The sequence below is a fragment of the Rhinopithecus bieti genome, unplaced genomic scaffold (assembly GCF_001698545.2).
Source record: "Rhinopithecus bieti isolate Rb0 unplaced genomic scaffold, ASM169854v2 scaffold_6776, whole genome shotgun sequence".
NCBI classification, from domain to species: Eukaryota; Metazoa; Chordata; class Mammalia; order Primates; family Cercopithecidae; genus Rhinopithecus; species Rhinopithecus bieti.
Window position 1 is genome coordinate 1,634,058 of NW_016805299.1, and position 9,768 is coordinate 1,643,825.

Here is a 9,768-nt window from a genome sequence, read left to right on the forward strand (position 1 = left end):
TTTTTTTTTTTTTTTTTTTTTTTTTTTTTTTTTTTTTTGAGACAGAGTCTTGCTCTGTCACCCAGGGTAGAGTGCAGTGGCTCAATCTCCGTTCACTGCAACCTCTGTTCACTGCAACCTCCACCTCCTGGGTTCCAGGGATTCCCCTCCCTCAAGCTTTTGAGTAGCTGGGATTACAGGTGCCCATCACCCATACCCGGCTAGTTTTTGTATTTTTGTAGAGACAGTGCTTTGCCATGTTGGCTAGGCTGGTCTCAAACTCCTGACCTCAGGTGATGCACCCGCCTTGGCCTCCCAAAGTGCTGGGCTTACAGGCGTGAGCCACCACACCAGGCCCCATTCCGTACTCTTTCCCAAGATCGCCTCCAGTTGACCACAGTAGTAATTACTTCAATACCCACCCTTTGTTGTCTGCCTTCCCTTCTCTGTCTCACTGTCTCACTCCCTTATTCGTGCTTCCTGGAATCACTTTCCAAATCAGCCAAATCCTTATGTGGGGATCTGCTTCAGGGGAAGCCCAACCCAGACAGCTCCCTATGTTAGAAGCTCTGGGCCTCTGTGAGCAATATCACAATGTTTCGTGTTCTGTTATATAGTATTGGGTCTCTTTTGTAAGGAAGAAAAGCCAAGTCCGCTCATGAAAAGAGGATTTATTATAACCATGCCCAGAAAAATCGAGAAAGCATGAGGACCTGAGACTCCCTCTCTCTGTCACTCTCTCTCATGAACCACAGCACTTTTCCCCTCAGCCTCTGCTTCTCTCTCCACACCTGTCCTGCTCCCCTCTGCCTCCCAGGTATAAGGGACCTCCATCATCCCCATATCCAAACCCCAGAGGGAACCAGTCTGATTACTGGTCACAGGACACAGACCCCGTGTGTTGGGCCACCAGCCAACCAACAGAATGAGCCACTTTAGATCAGTGACCCCATCCCATGGGACAGCCTGGCACTTTCAGGCAGGACTGTTTTAGGGAGCAGTCAGTGTTGGGAGGAACCAGCCTGGAGCCCAAAGTCCAGTTCATTCCAGTAGCCTATGTCACATTCTATTACACAGATAAAGTCGCAGCTCCCTCCCAAGCCCCGGAGTACAAAGCGCTGTGTTTTTTGTTGTTGTTGTCGTTGGGTTTTTTTTTTTTTTTTTTAGATGGAGTCTTGCTCTGTCACCTAGGCTGGAGTTCAGTGGCACGATCTTGGGTCACTGCAACCACGATCTCCTGGATTCAAGCTATCCTCCCACCTCAGCCACCCAAGTAACTGAGACTACAGGTGCCCACCACCACGCCCTGCTAATTTTTGTATTTTTAGTAGAGATGGAGATTCACCATGTTGTCCAGGCTGGTCTTGAACTCCTGACGTCAAGTGATCTGACCACCTCGGCCCCCCAAAGTGCTGGGATTACAGGCCTGAGCCACCGAGCCCCATTCAAAGAGCTGGTCTTGATCATGGACTTGCAGTCACCCCAAGTTAATAAGCAAGCCCAAGATCCCCTTCAAGCCAATATTCTTTAAAATATTTATTCAATATTTACAGAAAGGAGAGACTCTTGAGGGCAGCCCAACCTGTGCTCTGTTGAGGAGGTAGACGGGTAAGAGCCCCATCTACTGGCTGTAAGAACTCAGGGAGATATAGGCCGGCACGGTGGCTCACGCCTATAGGCCGAGGCAGGTGGATCACAAGGTCAGGAGTTCAAGACCAGCCTGACCAAGATGGTGAAACCCCATCTCTACTAAAAATACAAAAATTAGCTGGGCATGGTGGCAGGTGCCTGTAATCCCAGCTACTCAGGAGGCTGAGGCAGAGAACCAGCTGAACCTGGGAGGTGGAGGTTGCAGTGAGCTGAGATTGCACCACTGCACTCCAGCCTGGGTGACAGAGCGAGACTCTGTCTCAAAAACAAAACAAAACAAAACAAAAAAAAGAACTGAAGGAGATCTGTAAAATGAGGACAACCACAACAATAAAAATAACAGTCCCTACCTTACAGAATTGCTGTAAGGATTAAAATAGGCTAATTTGCATAGGATTTGGCCTTGTTCTTCAATAAATGTCAGTAGTTGGTGGCGGTGGTGTTTTTATTATCCAAAGCAACTCAGCAGCTCTAACCTTAAACTTGCAAAGCCTACTCCCAACGTAAAGGGACCCCTGCCTGAATGGGCATCTGTTATTCCTTTATCACACCCCTTGGGGCCTCATTCTCCCCCCAAATTCCTTGCCTAAGGCACTCTCCCAAAGAGGAATTCTTTTTTTTTTTTTTTTTTTTTGGAAACAGTCTCACTTGGTCACCCAGGCTGCTGGAGGGTGGTGGCACGATCTTGGCTCACTGCAACCTCCACCTCTTAGGTTCAAGCAATTCTCCTGCCTCAGCCTCCCGAGTAACTGGGATGACAGGCGCGTGCCACCACACCTGGCTAATTTTTTGTATTTTTAGTAGAGACAGGGTTTCACCATGTTGGCCAGGCTGTTCTCAAACTCCTGACCTTAAGCCATCCTCCCGCGTCGGCCTCCCAAAGTTCTGGGATTACAGGCATGAGCCACCGCACCTGGCCAGATAGGAATTCTTGGAAATAGCATTGTCTCCATCCTGCGGTGTTTTGGGGCCCTCCTGAACATTCCCGGGATGTGGACATCACGATGCTCAGTGGCTGGACTAAATAACTGCTGAGAAGGTTTTTTTCTGGCTTGAAGGCCTCCAAACCATTACGAACCTGGGCACCCTTTTCCTGTGTTACAGGCCCATCATCCTGGATCCTGCCGACCCCACCCACAATGTGGCAGAAGGGTACAGATGGGACATCGTCGCTGAGAAGGCCTGCCAGTGCCTGAAACAGGACTGTTGCTATGACAACAGGGAGAACCCCATCACCAGCTGGAATGTGAAGGTAACGGCTCCTCTCTGGGCTGTCAAGGGCTTGAAGCTCAGAATGATAGACAACTACTCAGTATTTACTCATTCAGTTCTGTGCTGATGGAGAACAGAACTTCAGAGTCACTGTTTAAGGGCCAGCTGCACCACCCACGGGCTCTGTGAACTTGGACAAATTCTTTGGTTCTCAGGGCCTCGGGTTTCTTACCTTCAAATTGTTGTTCTCCTTTCCTTTCTTTTTCCCAAAAACTACTGGAGAATCAGTTCCGTGTTCCTGATCGTTCTTTGCATGAGTTGGGTCCAGCCAAGTCAGCTCAATCAGCCATTCTATGCCAGTGCTGTGCTCGGGGATGGGGTAGGGGGTGGGGTTTGGGGGACAACACAGGCACAGAAATAAGGCATGACCCCGAAGCTCGGCCAGGCGTGGTGGTTCACGCCTGTAATCCCAGCACTTTGGGAGGCCAAGGCAGGTGGATCACTTGAGGTCAGGAGTTCAAGACCAGCCTGACCAACATGGAAAAAACCCATCTCTACTAAAAAAAATACAAAATTAGCCAGGCGTGGTGGCGGGTGCCTGTAATCCCTGCTACTCTGGAGGCTGAGGCAGGCGAGTCGCTTGAACCCGGGAGCCGGGGACTGCAGTGAGCTGAGATTGTGCCATTGCACTCCAGCCTGGGCAACAAGAGGGAAACTCTGTCTCAAAAAAAAGAAAAAAGAAAAAAAAGACAAGACCCTTCCTCGCAAAGAACTCACCCTATGTCGTTAGGAAGCAAGTCCATGAAACGAACTTACACAAAACTGCTAGAATGACTAGAGAAGACAAGATACTCTGAAAACAAAGCAAAAAAAGAAAAATACTAAGTCATATTATTCTGCGATGCCAAACCTATGGTATAGGCAGAGATCACAAAAATCTATTTTATTAACATCACACTTTCTAGTTTGCAAAGCTCTTGTCCAAGGTCTGTCTCAGTTGACCCTAACGGGCAGTTCTGTAAAGTCAGAAGGTCGAGTATCATCACTATCTTTATTATCGTCATCATCATTACTATTATTGCCATTTTACAGAAGAGAAAACCGAGGCTCAGAGAGGTTAATTAACTAAGATCATTCTGCTAAGAGGCAGCAGAACCAGAGGCTCTGGGGGTCTGGAAGCAGAATAAATGTTAGCTAAAGTCACCAGAGAAGATTCCTTTAAAAAGTTAGGGGTTGAAATGAGCCCTAAAGGCCAGGGGGAGATATAGACACTCAGAACAGAGGATAAGGGATGATGAGGGGCAAAGCATGGGAGGCTGGGATGAGCAAGATGTGTACCGGAACAGGAGACTGACCTGCTTGGAGCAGAAGGAAGAAGCAGAATCAGAGGCTCCGGTAAGGTACAGAGAGTATAAACGGGGACCCCCTGGCCAAATGAGGAGGCCCACACATGGGCTGGAAAATATACGCCTTTGGATTTTTCCTGAATATAAAAACCATTGTAGACTGGGGGCGGTAGCTCACACCTGTAATCACAGCACTCTGGGAGGCCGAGGTGGGTGGATCCCTTGAGCCCAAGAGTTCAAGACCAGCCTAGGCAACATGGTGAAACCCCATCTCTACTAAAAATACAAAACTTGGCCGGGTGCGGTGGCTCACACCTGTAATCCCAGCACGTTAGGAGGCCAAGGCAGGCAGATCACGAGGTCAAGAGACTGAAACCATCCTGGCCAACATGGTAAAACCTCATATCTACTAAAAATACAAAAAATTAGCTGGGTGTGGTGGCATGTGCCTGTAGTCCCAGCTACTAGGGAGGCTGAGGCAGGAGAATCGCTTGAACCTGGGAGGTGGAGGTTGCAGTGAGCCAAGATTGTGCCACTGCACTCCAGCCTGGCAACAGAGTGAGACTCTGTCTCAAAAAAAAAAAAAAAAAAAAACTTAGCCAGATATGGTGGCACACACCTGTGGTCCTGGCTATTCAGGAGGCTGAGGTGGGAGGATTGCTTGAGCTTCGGAGGTCAAGGCTGCAGTGAGTTAAGATTGCGCCACTGCACACTGCAGCCTGGGGTGATAGAGCAAGGCCCTGTCTCAAAACACAAAACAAACACAGAAAACATTGTGCAAAGATTTTTTATCTTGACAAATCAGAAAACTTGGCAATGCCAGGCTTTTCTTTCTTTCTGGCTTTTCTCTTTCTTTCTTTCTTTCTTTCTTTCTTTCTTTCTTTCTTTCTTTCTTTCTTTCTTTCTTTTTCTTTCTTTCTTTCCTTTCTTTCCTTTCTTTCTTTCTTTCTTTTTTTTTTCTTTTGAGACAGAGTCTCCCTCCGTTGCCCAGGCTGGAGTGCAGTGGCACGATCTCAGCTCACTGCAACCTCCACCTCCTGGGTTCAAGAGATTCTCCCACTTCAGCCTTCTGAGTAGCTGGGACAACAAGCATACGCCACCACACCCGGCTAATTTTTGCATTTTTTGGTAGAGATGGGTTTTGCCATGTTGACCAGGCTGGTCTCAAACTCCTGACCTCAAGTGATCCTCAGCCTCCCAAAGTGCTGGGAATACAGGTATGAGCCACTGCACCCGGCCAAGGCTTATATTTCTTCTGGAAAGAATCAGCTAAAGGCCTGACCCTCTCCAGCATTTTCCAGGTTCTCTCCAGCCACCTGGGGCTCTCAGGCCCTGGAGTGTAGCCTCTGGAGGTGATGAGAACACAGACTGTAGAGTCTGACTGACCTCGCTTCACATATCTGCCCTACTCATTACTACCTATGTGATTGGTGTTCAGCAAATTATTTAACCCTGCTCAGACAGTTTCCTCATCAATAGCATGGGGATAACCGTAGAACCCACCAACTAATAGAGATGCTCTGAGAATAAAATGCATTAAGGGTATGGAAGGTGCTCAGTATACAGCCTGGAAGGTGCTTACCACTCCCTACACATTTGCTGCTGCTGCTGCTGCTGCTACTATTGTAAAGATAAGGACAGATGAAGGGAACATTTGCACATCAGACAGAGAAGTGTGGACTTAACGCCTCTCCTTCTCCCTCTCCCTTCCAGAGGGCACGAGACATCCATGTGACAGTGGAGCAGAGGGGTTACCCAGATTTCAACCTCATGGTGAACCCTTATGAGCCCATAAGGAAGGTTAAAGGGAAAATCCGGAGGACGAGGGGCTACTCTGGCCTGCAGCGTCTGTCCTTCCAGGTTCCCGGCAGTGACAGGCAGCTTCTCAGCAGCAGATGCTCCTTAGCCAAATATGGGATCTTCTCCCACACTCACATCTATCTGCTGGAGACCATCCCCTCCGAGATCCAGGTCTTCGTGAAGAATCCTGATGGTGGGAGCCACGCCTATGCCATCCACCCCAACAGCTTCATCCTGGGTCTGAAGCAGCAGATTGAAGACCAGCAGGGGCTTCCTAAAAAGCAGCAGCAGCTGGAATTCCAAGGTCAAGTCCTGCAGGACTGGTTGGGTCTGGGGAGCTACGGCATCCAAGACAGTGACACTCTCATCCTCTCTAAGAAGAAAGAGGGAGAGTCTCTGTTTCCAGCCAGTTAGTTTTCTCTGGGAAACTTCTCTGTACATTTCTGCCATCTATTCCAGAACTCATCCTGTCAGTCACTCTGTCCCATTGTCTACTGGGAAGGTCCCAGGTCTCACCAACTTTATAATGAGTTATCCCAGGCCAGACGTGGTAGCTCACACCTGTAATCCCAGAACTTTGGGAGGCCGAGGTGGGAGGAGCGCTTGAGCCAAGGAGTTCAAGACCAGCCTGGGTATCATAGGCAGACCCCGTCTCTACAAAATAAAAAATAATTCACTGGGTGGGGTTGTGCACGTTTGTAGTCTCAGGTACTCGAGAAGCTGAGGCAGAAGAATCACTTGAGCCAGGAGGTTGAAGCTGCAGTGAGCTATGATCACGCCACTACACTCCTGCCCAGGCAACAGAGCAAGACCCTGTGTCTAAAAACTAAAACATAAAAATAAGTAAATCTGTTTAAAAAAAGAATTATCCCAGCCCTGCCAGGAGGAGGATGAGGAGGGGTGTGAGAGACTAAATATACAAATAGTGGCCACGTGACGTACAACAACAGAACTCTGACCCACAACCTTCTTTAGCAATCAACCCCAAACCATCAGGGCAATAACTGGCAGCTTCTCTAATTCCTCCCCCCCCACCCCCACTCCCATCCCGCTTCCTATTTATGACCAACCAAGAAACCCAAATAAGCTCCCCAGACCAATCACATGGTTAGCCCTGCTTCTGGTCAGTGCACTTCCAACTTCCCCATACCAACAGCCTCAATCAGGGTATCCCTGAAGCCTTCCCATTTTCCTGCCTGTCTTTAAATCTCTGTCAAAAGCAAGAGATGGTGGCTGGTTCCTTTGCTACAGCAAGTTGAGAATAAATAGCCTTTGTTAGTTCTCATTTGGGTGCTCTTTGTTTCCACAGGGCCTAATGCTGTCCTAATGGTTATTGCTTGATCATTTGAGCTTCTCAACTCTAAGAAATGAGGACTGGGGAAACTGAGGCAAAAAGAGACAAAGAATGGGAGACTGAGGATGATACAGTATAAAAAAAATCACCTCAACTCCTAAAACCCATACACAAACAGTACATAACAGTCAGGAAAGTGTAGGAAGATGACAGCATCTTTATTATCAAAGGATGTCATGTGATCAGGTTTACTCCAAGCAATAAAATGTTTCCTTTTGCCCTCCCGTTTTGCCTAGCTTTCTGGTGGGCTACTCACCTACCATAGCATAGAAAATGAACATTACAATTGGTTATCAGCAGCCTCTGGTCAATTTAGCAATCATAATCTGTGTATTTCCCACCTCTACCTTCAGGGACAGAAAAAGTGCCTCCTTTCCAGGAGGCAGACAGGCTGTTCCAGTCCCCAGCTTTGTGCCTTTCATAATGCCCAGCACAGCCTACTTTGTAGGTGGTGGGAAAATTCTTGTTTAAAATAAAAAAAGAATGAAAAATTCAACGTCTTAGTCCACTTGGGCTGCTGAAACAAAATACCATACGCTGGATGGCTCATAAACAATAAGCATTTATTTCTTACAGCTCTGGAGGCTGGGAAGTCCAAGTCAAGACGCTGGCAGATTTGGTGTCTGGTGAGGGCCTTTTCCTGATTTATAGATGGCAGCTTCTCACTGAGTCTTCACATGGTGGAAGGAGCAAAGGTGTCTCTGGGGTCTCTTTTATGAGGACCTTGATCCAGTTCATGAGGGCTCAGGCCCCATTACGTAATTGAAAGATTCTCCCCAGGGCCTGAAAGCTTAAGAGAATGAAAAACTCCTCCCTCCTCGGGCTCAGTCCCAAAGCACAAGGCCACTTGCGCCAGCAGCATGCATCAGCAATATAGCAGAAGCATGAAGAGAGCTGGCTGGAAGACACGTACCCCCTGAGGACTGAGAGAGAGGCCGTCCGGGTACTGCGTAGCAGTCACATCAGACTGAGACACTTCCTGTTTACAGGAGAATCTAAAACCCCTGCCCTGTCCTCATGTGGTGCAGACGCCATTTTAAGCCTCAGCCCACCTGCACGCAGGTGCTCATTAAAAGAGCGTGTTGCTCCACACTGCCTCATGTTGTGTGTTGGCATGCTGTCGGGGTTCAAACCAATACGAGACCCTTTCACTAATTACTTCGCAAAGGTCCCACCTCCTAATACCATCACCTTGGAAGTGAGGACTTTTTGGAAGTTATCAGTATCAAAAATGGAGTCACTTATGTCAAACCCTAACAAATGCCTGTCACAGAAATTATCTCAACAAGTTCCTCAGGCCGGGTGCAGTGGCTCACGCCTGTAATCCCAGCACTTTGGGAGGCCAAGGCGGGTGGATCACGAGGTCAGGAGATCGAGACCATCCTGGCTAACATGGTGAAACCCCATCTCTACTAAAAATACAAAAAAATTAGCCAGGCATGGTGGCACACGCCTGTAGTCCCAGCTACTCGGGAGGTTGAGGCAGGAGAATGGTGTGAAGCCGGGAGGCAGAGCTTGCAGTGAGCCGAGATCATGCCACTGCACTCCAGCCTGGGCGACTGAGCAAGACTCCATCTCAAAAAAAAAAAAAAGTTCCTCAAAACCACAGTATTATAGATAAGCCACTTGCACAAGGATATTTGCCTGACAGTGGGTGTCTCCACAATAAGCTAACACCAGCTCCTGCAACAGGCTCCTGTAATCAATGGTACTTGTTTCAAAGAAGCTTATGTGGACTTTTTCTTTGTCTTTTCTCCTTGCCACAACCTCTTTTAATGTGCCTATAGTCCACGACAGCATGCATATCTCAAATTGCAATTCCTTGCAATTCTTGAATAAATGCTTTATTTTGGAGAGTCAGTCTCTCTGTTGTTTATTTTAGGGTGCCAATTTTAACATATGAATTTTGGAGGAATACAAACATTCAGACCATATCAGTCACCTTCCTCTTTTTTGAAATAGAAAAAGCTCAAGGCCAGAGAGTTTATTTTAGTAAAATTTTGACATACCTGTCTTCAAAGATAAAACATGAAACAGCATTCCACAGACAAAAATAAAGTGATTTTGTTCATCTCCAGCTCTCTAAGGTGTTTCTTAGACCCAGCTGGACTGGGAAATTACTAGAATAAATGACATCGAATCAAAACCTGGGAACTAATCCTGGTTCTGTCATTAGCTCCTCAGGAGATTCCCTTCCCCTCTGGAAATCTCTTCATCAAGAAAAGATTGGAGAGGTTAATCTCTTAGGCCCTTCTAGCTCTTGCGTTTGAGAACCGCCCACCTCCCCATTCCCACCTGGTATCCCCAACCCAGTACGGTTCAAGGCCATTGGCAGTCCGAGTCTTGGAACTACAATCCCCACAATGCCTCGCGCCTCTCCTCTCACGTGAGGTCGTGCAGGAGGGCTGATAACGGGGGTGTTCTACA

At 47.8% G+C, this 9,768-nt stretch overlaps 1 protein-coding gene across 1 annotated transcript in view; it reads left to right on the plus strand.

The window, feature by feature from the left end:
* Positions 1-6,668, plus strand: part of OASL (2'-5'-oligoadenylate synthetase like) — a 38,999-nt gene extending 32,331 nt beyond the window's left edge. Inside the window, exons 6-7 of the mRNA XM_017872057.1 lie at positions 2,734-2,881; positions 5,901-6,668. Coding sequence (XP_017727546.1) covers positions 2,734-2,881; positions 5,901-6,401 — 649 coding nt within the window. The 3' untranslated portion in view covers positions 6,402-6,668. The remainder of the gene's footprint in view (positions 1-2,733; positions 2,882-5,900) is intronic.
* Positions 6,669-9,768: the final 3,100 nt, after the last annotated feature.